Genomic DNA, 26,853 nt, shown 5'->3' on the forward strand with positions numbered 1-26,853 from the left:
GATTCCTCCCAACACTGGTGTGAGCACAGCTCAGAGCAGGTGCTGAGAGGAGTTATAAGGCAAAACAGGCTGATGCTGGAGGCTATCTAGAAAGCAACAGGAGACCCTGATTGTCCAACAGTAGTCCTTAGGCCCCTTAGGCTTCAGAATCACCTGGGCACTTGTTTACTTTGGGCCCACCCCAGTTCTTGCCAATTTAGAATCTCTAAATGCTCAGGAATCCACATTTGCACAAACAATCCCCCACCCCCATCCAGGTAACTTTTATGCACCATTACATTGAGAACAAATTGGTACACCTGTTAAACCAAAATGTGTGGTACAGTCTCAAATTACAGTCCTTCAAGGATACCTCTCATTTGTAAGATAGGCAAATTGCCCTGGCCTTTCCAGGTTTGCCATGAGGATGAAAAGCATAAAGGATATAAAGGATCTTAAAGTGTTTTTATAAACTATGAAGTAGTTTAGGAAAACAGTAGTTTTCTAAGCAGTTTGTGAAGTTATTCATTGCAAATCCCAGACTGTGTCAGCATGAGAAAAGACTACACAAAACTATGTAGTTTCTATACAGGCTATAAAGATGAGAAAACTGAGGCCCATTAGGGGTAGGGACCTGTGAAGCCTGCCTTAATAGAATCTGGCCTACACTGGATCCCCAGCTATGGGGTCAGCCTGCCCCCCTTTTTCTCCCCCGATAGACAAGTCACTATTAGAATAATGTCTTATTTTTAAAAACCAAGCTAGAACCTGACAGAGGGAGAGAGCACCCAGCAGCATTCCCATCCCAGATGAAGTTTCCTTTCTTCACATCTTCCCAAAGCATCTCAGTAACAGTAATGTTCACTTTATAAAGCCCTCTTGTGCCCAATAGTCATTCAACAAACATATTGATCACCTGTCCTGTGTCAAGAGCACTATACTGGTTGATGGAGAAGGAAGACATAGTTATTATTGGCCCATTTTATGATGAAGAAACTGAGACCCAAAGGACATGAGCTTACTTAGCAGGTGAAAAGTCTATTATTCAGGCTTGGTAGGCCCAAACCAAGGGCTTTCCAAAGCCCTACCTTCCCCAAAGTATTCAAGTACACACCCTCCCATGGAGAAGCAGGTGCACTCCTTCCCACAATCCTTCTCCTGCTCAGCAGAAGGTAGTGAATATCAGAATTCCCAGTGGGAAAGCAAGGAAGAGATAAGGGCCTTCTGTATCTATTAATACCCACTTGAAAGCACCAAAGGCCTGATAGATGGGACTCCTTGGCTCTAAGCCTGGCTGATCCTGATGAGGCTGTTCTCAAAGTCAACAGTTCTCCTCAGGCTGGTAGGCTTCAAAAAAAATCCATAATTACTGGGCAGCCACTTGCATTGATTATCTCATTTCAACCTGATAATCCCATTAATGAAGCTTATTTATCCACAGGGTGTGGGAGGAAGGGGTCTCAGAAAGAAGCACTCAAAAGTCAAGGTCACAGAGTAGCACTGAAATAGGAACTTAGCCAATAGAAAATCTAGGGCCTGTCCTTCCTATCCTGCCACCCTCTGCAAATACCCTAAGAGCCAGGCTCAAGGCTGTCAAGATTATAATGTATGGTTTGTAAAAGGTATTATGGTAAATAATGACTTAATTAGTAGGTGCTTACCCATATCACCACTTCCACCAACTCCTTACTCTACAGGAGTCCAAAGAAGTGGAAGCTCCTGGGCCCATGATCCTTGACCTGGAGACATCTTTCCCTTGATTCTTTCCAAGAGGCAGGATGGTGCAGAAGTGATAGCATGAACTTCTAAATCAGGTGAATGTAAACAGGACCTTGGTCTGTGTGACCTTGACAAGTCAATACACTTCCTCTGAGCCTCACTCATTCATTCCCCAAATAGTTTATTGAATACCTATTGTGTGTCAGACATTGTACTAGTTGCAGGGGAGACAGCTAGAAGCAAGAGACCCACCTCTGACACCTGGAGCTCATTGTCCAGTGGGATAGTCAGAATGATTTCTATGAACCTGCATAATACATTTGTTAAGAAGTTTCACAAAAGACCAAGTAAGGCAAGGCTCTTTATTTCACATATACCACCTCCTTTAAACATACAATGACTTAATTTTTTAAAAATTCATTTTAGAGAGAGATAGAAACATTGATTTGTTGTTTCAATTACTATTCACTCCCTGGTTGATTCTTGCATGTGCCCTGACCAGGGATCAAACCTGTCACCTTGGTATATCAGGATGACACTCTGACCAACAGAGCTACGTGGCCAGGGCTGTGGTGACTTAATTTTATTAAGGGCACAGAGGCATCCATTGTTGAGTTCTGGCAGAAGGAGGTGGAGAGTTTTATGTCTGCAACATCATATTAGTCTTGAATGAATGATCCCTCCTTGCTACATGAGTTCTCTGTGACTGACAGCTTACAGTCGCTAGACATGTTCGGTCACAGTGCCAGTCTGGCTGTGTCTGAACACAGACCCCTCACCCATCCAAGAGGCCACCTATCACAGGTGGGAGTCATGCAGACCCCAACTATTCGGCTTGGCTAGATGACCTTGAGAAGCGATTTACCCTCTTGAAGAGCTGTGCTTGCTCCATGAGTAGAACAAGGGGCAAAGGGTCCTTTACAGGATGGGTGTCAAAGTTAAATGAGAAAATGACGAGCAGAGTTTGCAAAGTGGTCAACAGGTGTGATACAACTTCCCTACAGAGTACTTTTTCTGAATTATGAATTAGTTTAATCTAAAAAAATTGAGAAATGCTATGTGAAAATTCAAATATCTGGCTTACTTTTAAAACAATAATACCTGTGCAGGAGGGTGGGTGGAGGTGGAGGAAGGTATGGGGGAATAAATAGTGATGGAAGAAATAAATAACAATTTTTAAAAAACAGTAATTACCTGGCTAAGGTGGCTTAGTGGATTGAGTGCCAGCCTGTGGACCAAATGGTCACAGGTTCGATTGCCAGTCAGGGTACATGCCTGGGCTGTGGGCCAGGTCTCCAGTTGGGGAGTGTAAGAGGCAACCACACACTGATGTTTCTCTCCCTCTTTCCCCCCTCTCTAAAACTAAATAAACAAATCTTTAAAAAGAGAGAGAGAGAACTGGGACACCCTGCAAATATACCATTAAAAATAGTAATAACTGGCAATATTAGCCAGGTGTCCTGGAGCCCAGGAGTTGCTGTCCCTTTGACCCTCCAGGTCACCACAGTCCCTGCCTGGCTTGCCTCACTTGGTATTTGTCATTCCAGGCACCTGAATTTGCAACCCCTGATGCCTGTGCCCGGCATGGAGTAAACACCTGGTAAATATTAACTACTATTAATGATATTATTACTGCCAAGAAACCACCCGCACCGGCACAGCTTCTCTGCTTTGCAGGTAACTAAAGAGATGTGGGCACGGAAGAGTAAGAAAAATGGCCATTCGTGATGCATCAGAAGAGATGGGGCTTAGTGCCAGCCAACAGCTGCCTGGCTGTGTGGCCTTGGCCAAATCCCTGGCTATTAGTTCGGTCTTCATGTTCAGCGGGGTGTGGGCCAGAGCATCTAAGGTCCAATTTAAGCACATAGGTCTTAGGTCTAAAAGCAAGCCTACCTTCCTCCGACCCCCTTTACTCCCTGAGCTCGTGCTCTGCGGACCTCTCTCCTCTCCAAGGTCTACCCCGTGCCACTTCTTTTCTTTATATCACCTCAGCGTGTGAGGAGGGATCATATTTGGGGGGGGGGGTTGGGCGGGTACAGACATAGTAGTTATGCCTGCCCTGACCAGGGGTGCAGTAAGTTGGTAGGGGACCCTTAGAGCAGAGGGGCTCTGTTTTTCCATCTATAAAATGGGGATGATAATGATGATAGTAAGTGTCTATTTGGTTGGGTTGTTGGGACATTAAATTAGTTATTAAAGTGTTTAGGACAGTCAGCTGTTATTAAGAATGAAAGACAAAATACTGAGGCAAGTAGCCTGCACTTCTGGATTTTTCTAAAAGAGACAAGAAAAGCTGTTCTTACTGGGCTGCAGAACAGGAGAGTTCTCCTGAAGCAATCCTGCACTTCCTCCCAAACTGGGAGACAAGGCACGGAATACACTGAAGGGCAGTGAAGTATGCACTAAAGACAAGCCCATATCCCACTGATTCTAAGACTTTTCTCTTTTCATATTTTAACATCTCTGAAATTGAGGTACATCATACAATCACTGGCATGTCCATTTCAGCTCAGTAGCTCTTTTCTTTCTTAGAGGCTCAAAATAATGTTGTACCTCATCTTTGATGGTGTCTCAGAAATAATAAGACATGGTGTCAAAATAGCTCATTATTTTGCCACCATAGTGTCTGGCACAGTGCCTGTCATGTCATAGGCCTCAGATTATTCTCATGATCTTCAGCATCCCCAGCACATTCGAGGTTGGCCATGGTGGAGCAAACAGCTTTTCTTTCTTTTGCTCATTTTCTCACTGACACCTGCTGACCTGCATTTGGTCCCTGGGTTGGCAGGCCCATGGCAAATGCGGCCAGGAAGGGGAGCAGGGAGGGCTCAGGATGGAAAGAGAAAGGCTTTTTATAATATATTGAGATTCAGAGAGGAGGAGGCAGAGATTTTTTTTAAACAACAACAAAAAAATCCCTGCTGGAAGCCAGAGTTATATATATGCCAAACAGGCCAGGAAACGCAGCAGGCCTCCTGGAGCTGGCAATGAACCGAAACAGGGGCCTTGTGTCCAGGCCACTGGCTGGCTGAGGGGGCATTGTCAGGGCCTGGCCTTGTCTGGGAAGAGGGGGGTTGAAGGGGTAGAGGGAGTATGTTCCCATGACTCCCTGGGGAGCGACAACAATCAGGGCCAGCTGGGAAGCCCAAATGCCAGGGGCCTGGTGGACGGGTGGCAGGCCCCATGGGGGCCATGGAGGACTATAGGGGGCTGAGGAGGCAAGGCGGGAACAAGGTTGCGGGGGGTAAAGCCTAAGGAGGGGAAACATGAGGGTAATTTGCTACACCCTTCTCCCTCACCCCCATAGTTCTGGGCTGCTGAATCCCTCCAAATTATACCCGACATCTGCCCACTTTTCTCCATCTCAGGGCCCCAGTGCGGTCCAGGCCATCATGGTCTCTCACCTGGACCACTCTGTGGCTTCCTCAGTAGGGACTTGTTTCCAGCCTGGCTCCTACACTCGAGTAGTCAGAAGGGTCTTTCTAAAATGTAAATCATATCACATCACTCCCCTGCTTAAACCTGCCAAAGGCTGCCCAGCATACTTAGAAGAAAACCCAAACTGCTTCTCTGGCTCACAAAGCCTGCCTGACAAGCCCACTAGCCTCCAGGACTCCATCTCCAAAGCTCCAACATGCCCCCCAGTGCACTCTGCCCCAGCCCGCGGGTCTCCTGCCAGGCCCTATATGCTTTCAGCTCTCCCCCTCCTCCAGGCTCATGCACTTTGCAGATTCTGTACTGTAAACAATTATAGGTGCTTTCGCTGTTGCATATTTGTGGCATGCATTTCTGCAGCAAACATTTTTGTTGTAGAACTCATGAACCATAATGCAATTTTGCCATAAAAAAAGATAAAATCACAACAAATAGAGGGACATTAAAAAGGATATAATGAGAATAAAAATATTTTTTCAAAGGACATCATAAACATGAAAAAATGAGTAACAAAATTAAAAATGTGTGTAGATTCACCACAATACTACGAAAATAACTGATTCTATTTCCCAGATTGTACCTAAGCACTTGTCTTCATTCCATGGGACATGTGGATTCAATTCCACTGCCTCAAACAGGGCCCGTGGCTTCTCTTTCTCCCTCCAGTGTAGTGTCTTTCAAAATAAGAAACCAACTCATGGGGCAAATCATCGTCATCTGGAAGAAATGGCAGGTCTTTTAAGACCACCACCAAGTCTACTTGTCACTGTATTATGAGAGCTCTAGGTAAAACATACAGGGTCTGACACAAACATGCCCCCTTTTTATTACATAAAAGTCTTTTATTACAAAATCCTAAGCATGTAATTCTGTAACATGTGTTATGTAACATTCTGTAACATATCACACTCAAATACACCACACGACATTTTAGGTGAAATGTTCAAATTGCTGTCCATCTCGTGTGAGACATTCACATACCCCACCAACCACACTCGATGGCGTTACTTCTGCCGGACCCTGTATATATAGTCATCCTCCTTACCCACAGTTTTGCTTTCCACAGCTTCAGTTACCTGTGGTCCACTGTGGTCCAAAGTATTAAATAGAAAATTCCAGAAATAAACAACTCATACATTTTAAGTTGTATGCGCGTTCTGAGTAGTGAATAAAATCTCATGCCGTCCTGCTGTCCCACTCATATGTCAGTCATCTCTTGTCCAGTGTCTCCAGGCTGTAGACACTCCTGCCCGTCAGTCACTTCGCAGCCATCTCAATTGTCAGAGACTGTGACAGTATCACAGTGCTCGTGATCAAGTAACCCTTATTTTACTTAATAATGGCCCCAAAGCGCAAGAGTCGTGATTCTGGCAATTTGGACATGCCAAAAAGAAGCCATAAAGTGCTTCCTTTAGGGGAAAGTTCTCAACTTAGTAAGGAAAGAAAAAAAATTGTATGCTGAAGTTGCCAAGATCTATGGTAAGAATAAATCTTTTATCCAGAAGTTGTGAAGAAAAAACAAGAAACGTGTTCTAGTTTTGCTGTTGCACCTCAAACTGCAAAAGTTATGGCCACAGTGCATAAGTGCTTGGTTGAGTTGTAAAAGATGTTAAATTTGTGGGTGGAGGACATGAAGAGAAAACGTGTTCCAACGGATGATGATGTGTTGCGCCAGAAAGCATTTAAGCCTGCACAGACTTCAGAGGGATTTCCTGAAATGAGCGACACCAAGCCACTTACTGTAAGGGATGGTTACACAGATTCTGGAACAGATTTAAAATAAAAAATATAAAAATTATAGGAGAGAACCATATTCAGATAGCTTTTATTACAGTGTAATTTTTCTATAAATTATTGTTAATCTCTTACTGTGTGCAATTTATAAACTTTATCATAGACATGTATGTATAGGGAAAGACATTATATACACACGCATAAGAGATCTGCCCAGAAAGTATACAGCCACGTATTATAAAAAATAGAGACATTTACTGAAGAAGATACAAGAAATATTGTACACAGGACAATAACACCTCAGTCCCCTTCAAAGTAGGCACCTTGGGATCTCACGCAGTTTTCTCAGCGTCTCTTCCACTGTCAAACCACTTTGCAAAATCCTTTGTTGGAATCACAATCAGCTGCCCTGTTGTATTTTCCTGAATCTCATCAATGGTCTGAAATCTCTTCCCTTTCAAAGGTGATTTTAGTTTTGGGGAAAGCCAGAAGTTGTAAGGCACCAAATCTGGGATGTAAGGGGGCTAAGTCACCTGGATGAATTGATGTTTCACCAAAAAACTGCATAAGACATGATGCATGAGTGGACGGACACGTTATCATGATGAAGCTGCTTATTACCAGCTGTCCTTAACTGTGGCTGTTTTCATTGTATTGCATCTTTCAACTGATGAAGACCGTTGAGGTGGTACTCCTTATTAATTGTTTGGCCCAGGGGGTGCATACTGGTGACGAACAACAGCTTCCCAATCAAAAATCACGGTCAACATGGTCTTGATCTTGCTGCAACTTTGCTGCGCCTTCTTCAGGCGTGGAGAACCAGGCGACTTCCATTAGAACAACCAGGCCTTTGTTTCTGGATCATAGCCATAGACCCATGATTCATCTCTGGTTATGACCTTCTTGAGGAAATCCGATTCACTGGTAGCAGTTTGAATCAAATCATTAGCAACTATGGCACAATATTCCTTCTGCTCTGGTAGTAGAAGCCTTGCAACAAATTTTGCCATGACATGTTTCATGCCCAGATCCTGCATCAAAACCTCGGACACCATAGTTTTGGAATCCCCAGATCAGGTTCTAGTTCTCACACTATCAGTTGCAGATCTTTGTTGATTGCAGCCCATACAAGTTCAAGATTCTCAGGTGTTCTGCCTGTTTCAGGCCTTCCAGAATGTGGATTACTTTTGACAGATTCTCGACCATCTTTGAAGTATTTGTGCCACACTTTTATATGCACTGCATTCATTGAACCGTCCCCCAAAGCCTTCTGAATCATTCGAATAGTTTCCACAAAGGAATGTTCCAGCTTAATGCAAAATCTGATGCAGATTCATTGCTCTACTCACTCAGTCCTTTTAAATGCAATAGCCACACTGTACACATGCTCACTCAACAGCATCTACCGTCCCCACTGACTAGTACAGCAAAGTCCTCATTGTTCATGTATGCACATTTCAGTCCACTCCCCTTGGCTGCCAGGTTACATCAATGTCTCACAAACCATCCTAGGTATATTAATAATGGCTAGACTTTTCCCAGACAGACCTCGTGTATGTGTGTGTGTGTACACACATGGTTCAGAAGTATCCTCAGTTCCAGGAATGCACTGGAGGTCTTAAAACATATCTCCCTTGGGAATAACTGCAAGAACTTTATCAATGGAGAAATGAAACCAAACTGGTAACTAGCTTAAATACATTGTCTGAAACCAATGAAAAATGAAACCAAACCAACCAACAACCAAATCAAACTGTCAGCCAGTTATTTTATCTTTTATAAGGCAAAATAGCCTTATGGTCAATTATTTATGCAACAAAAATGTTTATGTTTGTGGCAAAGATGCTTACAGCTAAAGGACCGAACACAACTGGGAACACCCTTCCTCCACATCTTTGCACCACTCTCTCATCATTCAGGTCTCAGAACAGACGTCATCTCCTCAGAGAAGCCTTCCCAGGAAAACAGACCCTCTTGTTCTCTCTTCCAATGCATTCTATTACACTGCCCTGTACTATGGACCTCATATCGCCTACCACTTTGTTACTATTTCTTATCCTCATCCAAGGACATGCCTATTGATTTTTAGAGAGAGGGGAAGGGAGGGAGGGGAGAAATACATTGCTGTGAGACAGGAACATTGATTGGGTTGCCTTCCATACACACCCTGACTGGGGACTGAACCTGCGACCTAGGTCTATGCCCCACTGGGAATGGAACCCATGACCTTCTGGTTTACAGGATGACTCTGCAACCAATTCCAAACAACTGAGCCACACCAACCAGGGCATGCCTACCACTTTGGAATCATCTTCCTTATGTATTCATTCATCAGTCTTCCCTCCCTAGACTGTAAGCCCCAGGTGGGCAGCAACTGGCTTCTTTCACTGCTGAATCCTAGCCTCCAATATCACTGAGAACTTAGTAAGGGACCAGCCAACATTAGCTGCTACTTTCATCTTTCTGTGCTCAGGGCTTGGTAAACCATGACAGCTGCCATGTGGTCAGGCTGGGGAGGTCACTCTCAAGCAAGAATTCTAAATCTGCAATCTATGACCCCAAGTGCCATGAACTTGGACAGGAAAAAAAAATTCCACCTACATTTTCACTAGCCTCTCATTGACATATAACATTTCCATCAATTCTAAGTGTCAGCAACAAACCAGAGGCCTGTTAGCAGTAGCTGGGTCTTCATCACTGATAGAAATCATAGTGATTTCCATATCCTGCCACAGTTGCTACAGTATCTTGAGATACTGCTTATGTTTACAGCACCTGTGAAATCGTGGTGGTTTTGGATCATGCTATTTAATGTTTAAAAAAAAAGAACGTATGCTACTAAATCAAAAATTTTAAAAACACATTGATCATTGTTTCAATATTCAATGTAACTGTTGTCTTTTTTATTTTAAAGACTTTTACTTATTTATCTTTAGAGGAGACGGGAAGGAGAGAGGGAGAGAAATATCAATGTATGGTTGCCTCTCATGCGTCCTCTGCTGGGACCTGGCCTGCAACCCAGGTATGTGCCCTGACTGGGAATCAAACCGTGGTTGTTTGGTTTGCAGGCCCGCACTCAATCCACTGAGTTACACCAGCCAGGGCTTAACTGTTGACTTTTTTAATCCTATGTATTTTGTTTTATGAGTTTTAAAAACAGCATTCTGCCCTGGCTGGTGTGGCTCAGTGGATTGAGCATCGGCCTGCAAACCAAAGGGTCACGGGTTGGATTCCCAGTCAGGGCACATATCTGGGTTGTGGACCAAGTCCCCACTCTGGGGCACATGAGAGGCAACCACACACTGATGTTTGTCACCCTCTCTTTCTCCCACCCTTCTCCTCTCCAAAAAATAAAATAAAATAAACCTTAGAAAATAAGTTGGATATGACTTAAAAAAAAAAAAGACTTCTACATATTAAAAACAAACAAACAAACCAGCATTCTGAGAAGGGTCCACAGGTTTCACCAGATGCCAAATGGGTTCATGACGCATATAATAAAAAAAAAAAAAACAAAACCCTAAAAAGAAGTATCTCAAAAGAGCTGATGTGGTGTGTCCCTGGCCCTTCTGTCAGCTGACATCCAGCCCACAAAGACAGGCTCAAGAGAGAAGCCTGGAAGAGCAGTGAGAACAAGGTTTCCAACAGAGACCCCGTGGCCTACATTTCCTGCCTTATTTGTAAGATTAGGACACCTGCAGCGGCCTTGTGCAGAGACCTGGTGCAAACAATGGGGCGCTGTTTAAAAGCCCTCTCTAAAACAACACTCAGAAGAGCACCCAACTTTCCCTCTGTCCTCCGCCTGGGGCCCTGCGGTCTCCAGCTCACAAAGTGAGTCCTAGTGCTAGACAGTGTCTCTCCTTTTCCTCTGCATTGAAAGGGCTATTTATCCTTTTAAATGTATTCAGAAAGTCAGCACATTATTTTATTTATTTAAATTTTGCTTATTTATCTTTAGAAGGGAAGGGAAGGAGAGAGGGAGAGAAATAGCAATGTATGGTTGCTTCTCGTGCTTCCCCTGCTGGGAACTGGCCTGCAACCCAGGCATGTGCCCTGACTGGGAATCGAACCACGATCTTTTGGTTCGCAGGCCCACGCTCAATCCACTGAGCTACACCAGCCAGGGCACTCAGCACATTGTTTTTTTTTTTAAAGTGAGTCCTGCAGAAGACCCTCTGGTTAAAATTAAACTTCTCTCCCAAAATGCTCTTCAAGGCTGAAGAAAGACACACTCTCCCCCTATGAATCTGGAACTAGACACAGGGAGGGGGGAAATGACATTTCTTTTTATAAATCCTCTCTAATCCGCTGAAGAAAGTAATTTATCTGAAGTCACAGGTGGTGCATATGGGGAGTTCATTTCAGGAGGTGGAGCACAGAGCAACGTTCTGGTTTAGGTTTAAAGCCTGACTTGTATAAACTCAAAATGCACTCATGGGAGTGGGAGAAGTGAACAATATAGAAAGAAACACCATCTCCAAGATCCTTTCTAGAGCCTGTGGAAGGCAGGAGCCGTGAGCATCATGAGGCAGTTTCTTGGCATCTCAGCCTGTGAATCACAGCTCTCACATGGATTCATTGAACGATCTCTAATTTAGGAGCAGAGCAACAGAAGGGCCCCAAATTAACTTTGGTTTTTGTCCTCCCCCTTTCACTTGGAGTTCCATGGGCCTGAGTGTTGGGTGTCATCTATGATAAGACTCAGAGTATCTATGGTGGTTCATCTTCATGCTCATCACAGTAAGAATCTGCCCAAGGTACTAGGGGGAGGGAAGTTGGAGGGAGGTGGAGTTGAAGGGAACCCGCTCAAAGAATGGACTCATTTACATATCAGATTATTAATCACAGAGCAACTAAACATTCAGAGGTCAGGGAGGAATGCCAGACTTGTTGAGACGACAGTGTAACGTAAAAGGTTCTTATGAGACAAAGATAGTCAGGTGGCTGTGCATAGAATATCTCTGCAAGGCTGTGTTAGAAAGTGCTAACAGTGAGTGTGGGACTTGGGCATAGGAGGGAACCTGACTTTTCTGTTACACACTTTTTGTACCATTTAGGTTTTGTACTATGCACATATATTATTAATTACAATATTATTGTTTATAGTCTTGCATGTCAGAAGGCTCTGTAGGAATGTGCTTAATAAACAAACATGTTAAACCATGGTGCTATTTAAGGAACTAGTATTCATGGACTGCCTACTGTGTGCCCAGGGCCCTTTGGCAATGACTTTTACTGATCTTAGGAAATGGAGGCTCAGGTAGGAGGGAGCCGAGTGAGGACTCCTCTCAGGTCTGCTGGAAGCCAGCACTCTGCCCCTCTGCAAGGACCACACTGCCTTCATCCCTGGAGTGAGCAGTTGGAGGCACCAGATGCTCTGGCAGGATCCAGAGAGATGCCATCTGTGAGGGAAACCTATTCTTAGAGAGCAGAGACAGTCAGTGGTGCAGCCAGCCAGCTCCCAGTGGCAGTGGGGGGATGTGGCAGGCAGCCAAGGCTTTACCTTCAGCTGGAGGTTAGGACAGGCTAAAAGCTGGGTATACTCAGTTCTCAGGACCACACTTCCCTCTACGTTTGGATGCCATTAGAAATAACAGCAAACATTAACTGAGTGCTCACTTTAAGTGTGTCATAGCATTTAATTCTCCAGATCACCCTATAGAATGTCTACCTTACACAGGATGAAACACAGGCACAGAATGGTTAAGTCATTTGCTCTAGGAAACACCAAAACCAGAGCTGAGGCAAGACACTGGCTACAAAGCCTACATCCCCAGCCATCATGTTATATTATATTATCTCTCAACTTGCTACACCAGAGGCCCATTTTAGTTTGGGTTCCCCCAATAGCAGACCCCAAGACAAGGATTTGAGTACATGTGGTTTATATGGGAAGTAGTCCCAGGAAGCACTGGTAGGGGAATGAGAAAGGGAGACAAAGATGGGGGTGTTACCAAGCAAGTGACCACTGTGGACAACCAGAAGCTCAGTCCTGCTGGGCCCTGGGAGCCAGAGGGAAACATGCCTACTGGGCTAGGGATACAGGAGCATATTCATCATCAGTCATTGGTTAAGAGCTACTCTTGGATGTGTTAATCCTTCAGCACTGCAGGGTGGCAAAGCAGGTGCCAGTAGCAAGTGAGAGCCCTTGGGCAGAAAAACGAGGGGTGGCACTTGTAAAATTTGGCTGATGTGCACTGAAGTCATAAGCTAGAGGCAATATGGGCAGGGCACCCCCAGCATCTGTTATAAAACCTGCTTGCTGATAGCCAGTCCCTTTCCTCCCCATAATTTTGGGATCTCATTCAGCCTCCACAGAGTGAACTAAGGAAGCTTCAAGATCCCTTTCTCCAAGTTTGCTGTACAACATTGTGGCTGAGAACACAACTGCTAGAATAAGACCTAATCTCTCCTCTGTTACCTGACAGCTGTGTTTAATTTAGTCCCCTCATTTGTGACATGGGATAATGGTTGGCCCCATATCATCCCCTGCTATCTTGTTACTCAAAGTGTGGCTCAGACCAGCAGCAGCACCTGGGAGTCTGTGAGGCCTGCAGAATATTTCAGGCCCCACCCCAAACCCACTGAATCAGATTCTGCATTTTAATGAGCTCTCCAGTGACTCATGTGCATGCTTCTACTAGTAACTGCTAAAATAATAAAAAAGAGAGACTGAAGTATTCCCATTAGGCCAAGGGATGCCAATTAGCGAGTCATAGACCAAAATTTCCTGGAGACCTGATTGACTTGTCCGGTTTGTTTGTAAAAAAACAGACTGGCACATAAGTCTCCAGTTCACTGAGTCCCCATCAGTCCCTACTGCAAAGCACCCAGAACATAATCATTTATGTCACTGCCAGACCCCTTTAGGCATTTGAGTTTGTACCCCACTCTGGAACAGGCCCTGTAATTAGCTAACATTTGCATAGCTTAGCTTAGGTTTCTAAATTTAAAGTAAGGCACTGAGGTTCAGTGGATTGAGCACCGGCCTGTGAATCAAAAGGTCGTCAGTTCGATTCCTAGTTAGGGCACATGCGTGGTCAGTCTCTGGTTGGGGGTGTGGGAGAGGCAACTGATCAATCCATCTCTCACACCCTCATGTTTCTAGCCCTTTCTTTTTCCCTCCCTTCCCCTCTCTCTAAAAAAGTAAATAAATAAAATCTTTAAAGTAAGGCACTGAAAAACACATAGGCTCAGCAATCGGATAGATCTGGGTTCAAACCCTGATTGGGCGACCACACGAGCCGTATACCTCGGGCAAGTTATTTCCCTTCTCTGATTCTCAGTTTCCACATCTGTGGAATGAAAATCAAAATACAGATCTGCAAGGTCATTGTATAGATTAAAAATAATATGTGCAAAGCACCCAGAAAGAAGTAGGAGTCCACTAAATGGAAGTGGTTAGTAGTGGAAACAGCAGCCATGGTTACGCAAGCCCAACGTGGACGTGGGGCACTATTGCAATTATCCTCATTTTACAAGAAACGGAGGCTGTGAACCTCTGAGGCTTTAAGAAACTTCCTCAAACTCACACAGTGGTGAAGTGGGGACTCAAAACCATGTCCTCCAGCTCTAGATCCGCGCTGTCCACTAGAATTTTCTGTGATAATAGGTGTGTTCTATATCTGTGCAGTCCAATACGGTCGCCACTGGCCACATGTGGCTACTCACTGAGCACCTCGAATGGGACTGGTCCAAACAGATATGTGCTGCGAGTATAAAACACACACCTCATTTGGATGACTTAGTATAAGAAAAAAAAAAAAGAACTGAAAAGATCTCATTAATTTTCATATTAATTTATGGTGAAATGATGATATTTTAGAAATTTGGGCTAAAATATAATTAAGGTTAATCTCATCTGCTTCTTTCCACTTTTTAAAAATGTGGCTACTAGGAACTTTTCAATTACATATAGGACTGTTGCTGCATTTCTTTTGGACAGCGGCACTCTAGAGCTTCTCCAATACAACACCTGAGAGAAAAAACTTCGTATTTTGTAAAAACATATCTGCCAACCCCACTCCCACCAGCATAACAACAGCCAAAGAACATACCCACCAGGAAGAGATTTCAGGGCCCTCCTCTGAGCTTCACAGCCCCTGAGGCCTAGGTGGGGGCGCCTCACAGAGGTTAGCAGCACAGCTGGAACCATGCCCAAGGCTCCTCAGCCTGATGCAGCCACTTGTTCCGCCACTCAAGAATACCTAACAGGATTTGAAAACTGGTGCTTTTGCTTTGGACAATGGAACCCCGGGGATAACAGAAGTTAAGAGTCTGAGAGCCGTGATCTTGAGAAAGCAGGATCCTCTGGGAGATTTCACTCATGGACACCACCTAGAGCCTACTCCAGCAGAAGCCCTCATAAGCACTTCAGGGCTGCGTTACTTCGAGGGACGTCTCTTGTTGTAGATGAGGAAATCTGAGATGTCGTGCCACACATTGCTGTCCTCATACAAGTAAGTCATGGAGGACTGCAGCGAGGGCTGCAGTGTGGGCCGGTGGTACTCGAAGAGCCACAGCACCAGCCCCCACACTACTGCCGTGAACAGTGGGAATGGGTCCCACTTAGGTTCAGGAATGTAGCCCTTCTTCACTCCCAGGCGGCACAGGGCAAATAGGACGCGTGACAACAGGTACATGTTGATCTGCAAGGAGGGAGTGACAGGGGATTATGGGTGTGCTTGGCTACTGGGAACCCTCTGCCCACCTCCATGCATGGACCAGCGTTTTTTCAAAGTTGGTATGCAGGCCTTGGCCAGGTAGCTCAGTTGATCAGAGCATTGTTCCAATACACCAAGGTTGCAAGTTCGGTCCCCAGCCAGAGCACATATAAGAATCAACCAATGAAAGCATAAATAACGGGAGCAGCAATAAAAATCAATGTTTCTCTCTCTTTCTCTCCCCCCTTCCTCGCTCTCTAAAAAACAAAATTGGTATGCAAGATGATTTGAAGTGGTATCAGACATTTTAATATTACTATTTTATATCTTTAATTTACTATTTATTAAATTTAAAAAATACATTTACACAGTTCAAAACTAAAAAATGACTTGTCACCAAAAAAATAAATAAAGACATTTGATAAACTGGATTTCATCAAATTAAAAAAAAATTTGGTTGTAAAAGCCCACGTAAAAAGGCTGAAAATAAAAGCTGTGGACTGAGAGAAAAAATATATATATTTAAAAATTTTTTGTGCTCATTGGCTAAGCTTTTTGTTTTTTATTTTTTTAAGATTTTATTTATTTATCTTTAGAGGGGAAGGAGAGAGGGAGAGAAACATCAATGTATGGTTGCCTCTAGTGCATCCCCTGCAGGGAACTGGCCTGCAGGGAACCTGCCTGCAACCCAGGCATGTGCCCTGACTGGGAATCGAACCACGATCCTCTGGTTCACAGGCCTGTGCTCAATCCACTGAGCTACACCAGCCAGGGCGAGAAAATATTTTTTAAAAAATATCCAACAAAGACTAGTATCTGGAATATAGTTTCAAAAAATTCAGCCCTGGCTGGTATGGCTCAGTGGACTGAGTGCTGGCCTGCGAACCAAAAGGTTGTCTATTTGATTCCCAATCAGGGCACGTTGCAGGGTTGCAGGCCAGGCAGTTCCCCACTTGGGTTATGTGAGAGGCAACTGATCCATGTATCTGGGATACACACACTGTGTGTACCTCGCACACTGGTGTTTTCCTTCTTTCTCACTCCCTTCCCCTCTCTCTAAAGAAATAAAGAAATAAAATCTTAAAAAGAAACCTCAACAGTAAAAATAAAATCCAATTAGAAAATGGGCAAAAGACATGAACAGATATTTCACAGAAGAGGTTATACAGACGGAAAACAAGCACATCTAAAGCTGTTCAACATCATTAGCCATCAGGGAAATGCAAATTTAAACCCACAATGAGATGGCACTACACACTTATCAAAATGGCTAAAAAAAAAAAAAAAAAAAAGGTGATAAACCAAATACTGGCTTGGATGTGGAGGAACTGGATCACTCAGGTCTATTCCTGATGGGAATGTAAAATAGTGCAGTCACTATAGAAGACAGTTTGCCAGTTTCTTATAAAACTAACCATGCACATACTGTCTGACCCAGCAATTGCACACTTGGCATTTGTCCCAGAGAAATGAAAACTAATGCTCAGTCAAAAACTTGTATAAGAATGTTCTTAGCAGCTGTATTCTTAGTAGCCAAAAGCTGGAAGAAACTCAGATGTCTTTCCAGGGGTTATTGTTTAAACAGACTGTAGTACATCCATGCAATGGAATGCCACCCAGGAATAATAAGAAATGAACTATTAACAGACACAGCAACTGGGATGGATCTCCAGTGAATTATGCTGAGTGGAAAAAGCCAGTCTCCAAAGGTTACAACTGTCATGACTCCACTTATATAACATTGTTGGAATGACAAAATTTTATAAATGGAGGTCAGAAGAGTTGTCGCCAGAGGTCAAGCAAAGGAGGCAAGGGGGAAGGAGATCCTGTGACTAGGATCCCCAGCCTTTGGAGGTGACATTTCTAATGAATATAAAACTGAGAAAATTTTCTCAAAATACAAAATGCTCATATCCACTGACTCCATAATTCCACATCTAGGAACTTTCCGACAGACTGACACATGTGCAAGAAGACATCCACACAAAGAGGCAGACTGCATGTGTAATGGCAAGAGGCTACGGACCTCCTGAATGTCCATCAGGAGGAGACTGGTAAAATCAGGCCAGCCCACCTACCCAGCAGTGTAAAAATATAACTAAGTGATGAAGAGATTGCCAATCTATCAGATGCAGAGTTCAAAACACTGGTAATCAGGATGCTCAGATAAATGGTTGAGTATGGTCACAAAATAGAGGAAAAAGTGAAGGCTATGCAAAGAAAAATTGGAAACCATCAGTGAAGGGAAGGGAAGGGAAGGAAACCAGGACTCAAATCAACAATTTGAAGTAGAAGGAAGAAATAAATATCTAACTGGAACAGAATGAAGAAACAACAATTCAAAAAAATGAGGAGAGGCTTAACGTTCTTTAAATAGGACAAATTTAAACGTTTCAACGTCAGAATCATAGGATGCCAGGAAGAAAAGAAGAAGAGCAAGAAATGTAAAACTTATTTGAAAACATAATGAAGGAGAACTTCCCCAATCTGGCAAAGGAAATAGACTTCCAGGAAATCCAGGAAGCTCAGAGAGTCCCAAAGAAGTTGGACCCAAGAAGGAACACACCAAGGCACAGCATCATTACATCACCCAAGATTAAAATGAAGGAGAGGATCCTTGAAGCAGCAAGAGATAAGGGGACAGTCACCTACAAAGGAGTTCCCATCAGACTGTCAGCAGATTTCTCAAAAGAGACCTTACAGGCAAGAAGGGGCTGGAAGGAAGTATTCCAAGTCATGAAATCCAAAGACCTACATCCAAGATTGATCTACCCAGCAAAGCTGTCATTTAGAATGGAAGGGCAGATAAAGTGCTTCTCAGATAAGATCAAATTCAAAGAGTTTATCATCACCAAGCACTTATTACATGAAATGTTAAAAGGACTTATCTAAAAAAAAGAAGATAAAAAAGATGAACAGTGAAAGGAGAGCAAACTCACAGTTATTAACAACCACACCTAAAACAAAAGCAAACTAAGAGGACAGCTAGATCAGGAGCAGAACCACAGAAATGATCACATGGAGGATTAGCAACAGGGGAGTGGGAGGAGGAGAAGGGGGGAGAAGGTACAGAGAATAAGAAGCATAGACAGTAGGTATAAAATAGATGGGGGGAGGGCAAGAATAGTACGGGAAATATAGAATCTAAAGAACTTGTGACATATGGACATAAACTAAAGGGGGGGAATATGGGGGAGGGGTGTGCATGGTGGAGGGGAATGAAGGGGGGAAATAGAACAACTGTAATGGCATAATCAATAAAATATATTTTTAAAAAGATGCAAATCAAAGCCATAATAAACTATTACCTCACACACACACACAAAAAGAAGCATAAATGGTAGGTACAAAATAGACAGGAGGTGGTTAAGAATAGTATGGGAAATGGAGAAGCCAAAGAACTTGTATGTACAACCCATGGACATGAACTAAGGTGCTGGAATAGAATGCTGGTGGGAGGAGGGTACAGGGCAGAGGGGAATAAAGGGGAGGAAAAAATGGGACAATTATAATAGCATAATCAATATATTAAAAAAAACAACAACAGAATTTTAACCCAGAAAAGGGGCTTGCAAGTCATAGAATTAAAGGCAATTCTTTAATTAATTTTTTAATAAAAATCATAGTCCAGGGTCATTTTTCTTTTTTCATTTGGAAGTAAAGTGGTTTTCTTTATTTTTTAAAATTTTATTTATTTATTTATTTTTAGACAGAGGTTAAGGAAGAGAGAAAGAGGGAGAGAAATATCTATTAGTTGCCTCTCGAATTCCCCCAACTGAGGGCTTGGTCAGCAACCTAGGCATGTGCCCTGACCAGGAATTGATCCTGTGACTTTTGGGTTCGCAGGCCAGAATTCAATCCACTGAGCCACACCAGCCAGGGCCAAAGTGGTTTTCTTAAAAAAAAAACAAAACAAAAAAACAACTTTGCCCCGGAGAGGAGTACACAATGGATTTTGGGAACCATAAAACCCAACAAGCTGCCTGATTTACACATGAGAAAACTGAGGGGGAAGTGACCTTCCCAAGGTCACAGAGGAACTGGTGAATCATAGACCCTCAGACTTGGAATGGAGCCAAGAGCTCATCTTCTTTGACCCCACCATCCCCCATACATACCTGAACCGCAACCCACCCACCCCCAGCAGCCCTCCCCACCATATCCCCAGGGAGGATCTTTACCTGGCTGTTGATACTATTGTTATCTCCAAACATCAGCAAGCCCCCAAAGAAGGCAGCCAGGAATGAGTGCACCTGGTAGGTCTTGCCCTGCACATGGGACTGCAGGGCACAGAGCCCCTTATAGGTGAACACGAAGCAGGCCAGGGTAGAAGAATGGGTGTACGTGGCTTGCAGGATGGCCCGAAGCTTCTCACGGAGGCTGCACAAACACAGGGAGGCCCCATGAGTGCACATCCAGCCATTCACAGGGCATTTACCCACTGCGCATGCAAAACTAAGGCAAGCAAGTTGCTCCGGGCTGATGCTCATTCAACCCCAGGCCTCTAACCTCCCTGTCCCAGGGGCTGCTGCCTCACTTGGTTCAGGCCTTTACTCCATGCCACTTCCTCAGAGAGGCTTTCCCTGATCACCCTGCATAAAAAAATGCCCATCACATCTGTCCCCTTACACTAGTTTTCTTTTCCTTCATAGGTCTTATTACCACCTGACGTTTATATGCTAAACAAGCAAATCTTTGCTTGTTTATTATCTCCTCCACTCCTGCCCCATCCCAGTGGAAGGTACCAGAAAGTAGTGTCTACAACTGACTTGTTCATCCTTAGGGCCCAGAACAGGGCCTGACACACAGTAGGTGCTCAATAATTTTTTTTTATGAGTAAGCATGTGAACAAATGAATGAATGAGAGAGTTAGTCCCTACTTTGTGCTGTAGCTGGGGCTACAATTCTGGGGGAAGGGAAAGATCTGCTTGCTGCCCTCGTGAGGTTTATGATCTAAAGGGAGAGGGGTCAAACTGTGACCATGACAAGAGATGACCCTGGGATCTGAAGGATGAGGACTCTGATGGGGTCAAGAGGGGACAGGAATTGCTTCCCAGGCAGATGGATCAGCAAAGGTCCTGAGGAGAAACAGAGTCTGGAGTAACGAACAGGAAGAAACCTGAGCAGGGGATGTGTGGGCAAAGGATGAAGGGGATGTAGGGTGGGAGGGGGCCATGCTAACTTTTGTCTTTGTCCTGAGAGAAGCATTTAACTAGGGGAGGGAGGTGATTTATTCTTTTTTTTAAAAATATTTTATTTATTTATCTTTAGAGGGTAAGGAGAGAAGGAGAGAAACATCAATGTATGGTTCCCTCTCGTGAGTCCCCTGGTGGGAACTGGCCTGCAACCCAGGCATGTGCCCTGACTGGGAATTGAACCGAGATCCTTTGGTTCACAGGCCTGCGCTCAATCCACTGAGCTACACCAGCCACAGATTTATTCCTTAAAATCAAACCACTTGGCATTGTTTCTCTCTCACATCAATGTTCTTGTTCTCTCTCTTTCCCCACCCCTCTCTTCCTGTTTTTCTAACAGCAATTTTAAAAAATGACCTCGGGTGAGGATAAAAAATAAAAATAAAAAAGAATAGTAAACTGGAGTGCCCTGTTCTAAACCCAAGGCTAGATGAGGACCTTGGAGTGGGTCTACTAGGACCTGTGGAAATCTGCCAGGTGAGTGGGCATAGCCAGGAATCAGCTGGTTCTCACCCCACAGGAACCTGGAGTGTTGCCAGTTCTAAGATAAGTTAGATCTCCTGGTATTTAAGTGTTAACACTAATCCCGCGTTGAAATTGTTTCTAGAATCTGACTACTTCTCCTAAACCCCGATTGCCATCAGGAAAGTCTAAGTCACCAGTGTTGCTCACCTGGATTACTGCCACGGCCTCCTATTTTATACCTACTACTACCCTTGGCACTCACCCCCACCTGTAATAATCTGGCAGCAAACTCTTCACTCTCATACTGTTAAAAGACAAGTCAAACAGAAGCACATCCCTGCAAAAAATCTTACAATTTCCTGTTTCGCTTAAAAGAAAAAAGCCCACCTCCTCTCTAAAGTAGGGCAGGACAGGCCCGGCTTACCCCGCGTGACCTTCCTCTTTTCTCTCTCCCCTTCAATCCCTCTGCTCCAGCCTTCTCAAACTCACTAGGCATGATCCCACCTCAGGGCCTTTTTTAAAAAAAATTATTTATTTATTTTTAGAGAGAAGGGAAAGGAGGGGGGAAGAGAGGGAGAGAAGCGGCAATGTGTGGGTGACTCTCATGTGGCCCCCACTGCGGACCTGGCCCACGACCCAGGCATGTGCCCTGACTGTGACTCAAACCCACAATCCTTTGGTTCGCAGCCTGTGCTCAATCCACTAACACCAGTCAGGGCCCACCTCAGGGCCTTTGCACTGGCTATTCTTTTGGGCTGAAATACTCTTTCCCCTAATACCCACTTGGCCAACTCTTTCATCTTCTTAAAGTCTTCACTCGAATGTCACTTGTTCACTGAGGTCTTCCTTATTTAATTCTGCAGGCTGCCCCTCCTCCAGCACTCCTGATCCCTTTCCCTTCCCTTGCTCTAATTTTTCTTTCCCACAGCAGCCATCACCTTTTCACATACACTCTCCTTATTTATTATGTTTTTTCTTCTGCCGCCCCTTGCTAGCATGCAAGCTCTATGAGGGCAGCGGTTACTGTCCACATTGTTCACCGCTGTATCCTGGTACCTAAAACAGTGTCTGGCCCACAGTATATGCTCAATAAATATCTACTGGATGAATGACTGAGCTCAATTTTTTTAAGAAAACAATTCGGAGGACAAAAACCAAAACAAACAAAAATAAATTTAAAAGTGAAATTACAAAAAGAGAAAATCTTGAAGCTGGATTTGACCAGAAGGTTTCCATGTTATGAGTCTTATAAGCTCCAGGTGAGACTACATTAAAAACTAATCACAGGGTGGTTTCTGAGAAGCGCCCTGAGGGAAGACATGAGAGATCAGAGGAGAGCCAAGAAGTGTGAGCAAAGAAGGGAGGTCATAGGTGGTTTTCTGAGAATGTGATCCTCAGAGAACTGGTATGGTTTGCTAAAAAGGAAATAAAGGTGGGGTAGAAAAGGGAAAGGTAGTCCTGGCAGGGGGTTCTGCATAGGAAAATGTGCGGAGGTAGAGACACATGTGGCATGTACATGGAATGACAGCAAGTTCTGTGCGCCAAAGGCACTCCAGGTGAACATGGGGGAATAGGGTGGGGATGCAGCTGAGGCCAAACTACAGAGGGTCTTAAAGGACACACCTGGAATCTGGGCTTCTCTGGAGGGAGTGGGAGCTAGGGGAATTTTCTAGCAGGGATAATAGAATCAGAGCTGTACTTTAGGAGGTATCAGTGGGGACAGGTTAGACCCAGCTAGGAAGCTATTGCAACAGCCCTGACACTGAGGGCTGACCACATTCTCTCCCAGTTTGAGAGGTGTGCAGAGGGGGTGGGTACCTGCCACTCCGGAAGAGAAAGGTCATGACCAGTGCATGAGGGGCCCGGATTTTGACTCCATAGCTGTAGAAGCAAAAAGAAAACAGTTACTATAGCATTACTGTATCAGTTTTTTTTTTTTTTCTGGACTATCTCTTTGACCCCTAATCCCCACCCCATTCCTAATTCTAACATCATTTTGGAACAGGAAATAATGCTAGCTTTTGAGTCAGATCTAGGTTCAAAGTCAGTCATAGAAAGGGAACAGTATTTGGTATCAAAATCCTGCCACATTTTACTGAATAAACTTGGAAAAATTCATTTAACCCCTCTGAGCTGCTCTCTTCCCATCAGTAAAAGGTATTTTCCATTTCAGAGTTGCCTCTGGCAGGCAGGGACATAGCACAGGTGAAAGTTCCTAGTTCAACCAATGTTAATGTCTCTTTCTTTCTTGTTCTTTTTTACTGGACTCCCTTTTCCCCCATCAAGTTCTCCAGCTTCCAGGCTCTGATCTAACCAGGTTACCAGGTCTAAAAATCCATGCCAGCCTCCTTGAAACAATGGTCACAAGCCATATATTGTAGTCATATGAGTATCTGTGAATGTTCACTGTAGGCTTATTTAAAATAGCAAAAGACTGGAAGCAAACCCATGTCTCTTCACAGGGGGAGGGTTATTGGGGAAATAAATAATGGTCCCTTCCTTCAGTGGAATACTAAGCAGCAGAAAAAGAGTGAGGTGGCTTTATGTGCACTCCGGGGTTCACTAGAGCAAGGTATGTAAAATTGTGTAAAAACAAGGAAATTCTTCTATAAACCTGTAAGTATTTCGAAATAAAATTTGTTTAAAAGATGTGGGAGGGGCCCTGGTTAGTGTGGCTCGGTGAACAAAGAAGCCCTCAGCCTCCTCCAAGTGACCAGAACTAGAAGGACCTTTCCTGATACCCCGGACACAAGCAGCAGAACAGTGCCCCCAACTCCCCACACCTGCCAGGACCCCTTCCCAAAGTCTTCAAACTCAGGGGGAACTGGTTACTGTCATTCACAGGATTACTCTGTATCCTGATAAAAAGGGATGCTCTGGATTTAAAAAGACTTAAAGGATATTGTAGAATTGTACGCCTGAAACCTATATGATTTTACCAACCAATGTCACTCCAATAAATTTAATAAAAAATATAGGACTTAACGGACATAATGACAGATGCAATGTAATGTCCTGGAGGATCCTGGTCTGGACAGACTAGCTGCACAGAACATTTGGGGGACAACTGGGACAATCTGACTATTGACTGGACAGTAGTCAACATTACAGGATTAATATGAACTCATTAAATGTAATCATGGTAATTTAGTCATATAAGAAAATGTTTTTATTCGTAGAGGTGCACACTGAAATATTGAGGAGTGGACCACCAAAATGAGTTAAATTGTACAAAGTTCACATGTCTTACTCACCCAGGTGCCTTCCTAAATATAGAGCATATTCTTTTCCACCTCCAGGCCTTGATTCAAATCATTCCTTCCACTTGGAATGCCCCCCTCCCTCTGACAAACTCCAAATCAGCCTTCAAAATATCACCATCAGCTCTTCTGTACAGCACTCCTGATCACCTGGTACTGCCATGACAGTTTAGTGGTCAGTCTGCCCCAGAACTCCAGATCCTTATACATGGGCATGGTGTCTTAGCACTAAGCAGTAATGAAATAACTGCTTAGAGAATCCCTGCATAGGTGAGTTTGTTTCCACTTTATAGAGGAGGAAACTGAGGCCGGAAGAGATAAAGGGCACCCAGCACCGAAATGAAGGAACTGGGATTTCAGCCCAAGGGCTTGACCTTAGCAAGTACCTGCCCAGGCTAAGGAGGTTCCTGAGGTCATGGGAAGAGTTGGGTGGAAATAGGTGTACAAAGTTAGCATTGGGCAATGTCTGCTGGCACCAGGACCTGTCTGATTCCTGTTCCAACCCGATTTGTCCTGAAAAAACCTTGGCAAAGGGAAACAGATGTTATCTCAGGGGCTATTCTACCATAGATATATGAAGGCATGGGAGAGTACCATCTGACTAGACTCAGCAGGAATCAACTTCTGCCTGAAACTCTGGGTGCCCAAGAAAGCTGAGAGCTTAGTGTTGAGGTCAGGAACTCCTGGGTTTGAATCCTGGCTTAGAACCTGACCACGTAACATAATCATGAGCAATGAGTTTACCTTTCTGAGCCACAGTCTTCTCATCTGGAAAATGGGAATAATGACAATTCTTACCTTGCACACTTATTCATTCATTCAACAAATATTTGAAAGCCTACTATGTACCAGTTACTAGGAATACACCAAAGAACAAAGTAGATAAAAATGTCTGTCCCCATGAAGCTCACTTTCTAGTGAGAGGCAGAATATAAAAATAGGATAAATGAAGGGGGTGCGGGAGGTGGAGGAGGGTAAGGGAGGATAAGATGATGATGAATGGAGACTTGACTTGGCATGGTGAACACACAGTACAGTGTACAGATGATGTTTTGTGGAATTGTGCACCTAAAACCTGTACAATTTTGTTAACCAATGTCACCCCAAGTACTATGGAGAAAAATTAAGTAGGGAAGAAGGTGGGGAGTTCAAAGATGGCCTCATTGAGAGGTGACACAAACAGAGGCCTGAAAAAGATGAGAAAAGGCAGAACCCACGTGAATAGAACTGTAACAGCAGCCAACAGTAGTACATATATATCAGGCACTGGGCTAGGCATCACACACTTACTGAATCCTCTGACAGTGTAAGTACTGTTATCACTCCCATTTTATAGAAACTGACACTTGGAGGGGCTAAATGACTTGCAAGGTCACACAGGCAGATGGCACCAGGATTCAAACTGAGGCAGCTGACCGTCCTCATCACTATGCCAAGCCGCCACTAGGATGCCAGTTACAGGAGGACAGAGATCTTTGTTTGGTTTGTTTTCTGTTGCATCCCCAGTTCTGGGGCACAGTAGGCTCGCAATCCCGATAGCTGTTATGCATGTAGTTTAAAAGAGGCCGAGAATCCCTCCAGGTACCAGGCAGGGCAAATGACCAAAGGAGGGAATACAGAGACTGGCATGGGAGGTGGTCAAGGAAAGAGGGATAGGTTGCAAAGAACGAAGATGCTCAGAAAAAGCGTAGTGGAAGCCCTGGCCCAGACGGCGCTCGAGACCCACAATCCAGCGCCCACTGCTCAGATCGTGGACAGTGAGACCTAGAGACAAACAGTTGCTCAAGGGCACACAGCGCAGCTGCGCCAGGCCGGGAACACGCGCCGCCGATCCCAGCTAGGCCCATCCCCTCAACCCGGACCCTAACACCCCACTCACACTGCCCCGTTCCGGAAGCCTTTCAGCACTGCCAACGCTGCGTGGTAGCGGCGCTTGCGCAGCAGTGTGTTGACGGCCAGGAGTAGACCCTGCAGGTGCGACGGGGCTGCCATAGCAAGGGTATAGCGCTGGGGCGGAATACTGAAACCGAGCCCGACGCGCCTGGACAGTCCCAGTTCTGGCTGCACCGCCCTCAGCTCCTTGTGCTCCAAGCTGCTCCACAGCATCTTTACGTCTATAGGCTGTGTATTCTGTCACTCATACATGAGAAGCCAATCAAAGAGCAAATTTACCTCAAAGGAGGAATGCGACGCGCGCTCTCTCCTGAATAGAAGTGTGATTGGAAGAGGAGAGCTTGCGACCAGTTACAGTGGGCTCCGCCCGATTCTACCTAAGGAAAGTGAGTATTACACACCTGGATTTGTCCAACCAGAAAGCGTGTTTTCGTTGGGTTTGGAACGAAACACAACGAAACTTAGGATCACCTAAGTTTCCAAAGTTTCTCGAAAGAGGGGCCGCTCTTT

The 26,853-nt window shown here is 44.4% G+C and overlaps 1 protein-coding gene across 1 annotated transcript; it reads right to left on the reverse strand.

Moving 5' to 3' along the window:
* Positions 1-2,093: 2,093 nt before the first annotated feature.
* Positions 2,094-26,536, reverse strand: PXMP4 (peroxisomal membrane protein 4). Its single transcript, XM_037143238.2, has 4 exons — positions 26,330-26,536; positions 23,009-23,071; positions 19,712-19,910; positions 2,094-15,515 (listed from the first exon to the last, which is right to left on the reverse strand). Exons 1-4 carry the CDS (start codon positions 26,440-26,442, stop codon positions 15,252-15,254), a joined length of 639 nt encoding a protein of 212 aa, XP_036999133.1. The 5' UTR covers positions 26,443-26,536; the 3' UTR covers positions 2,094-15,251.
* Between the last annotated feature and the right edge of the window lie 317 nt (positions 26,537-26,853).

Source organism: Artibeus jamaicensis, unplaced genomic scaffold (genome assembly GCF_021234435.1).
Source record: "Artibeus jamaicensis isolate MK-2021 breed Jamaican fruit bat unplaced genomic scaffold, CSHL_Jam_final contig_685, whole genome shotgun sequence".
NCBI lineage: Eukaryota > Metazoa > Chordata > Mammalia > Chiroptera > Phyllostomidae > Artibeus > Artibeus jamaicensis.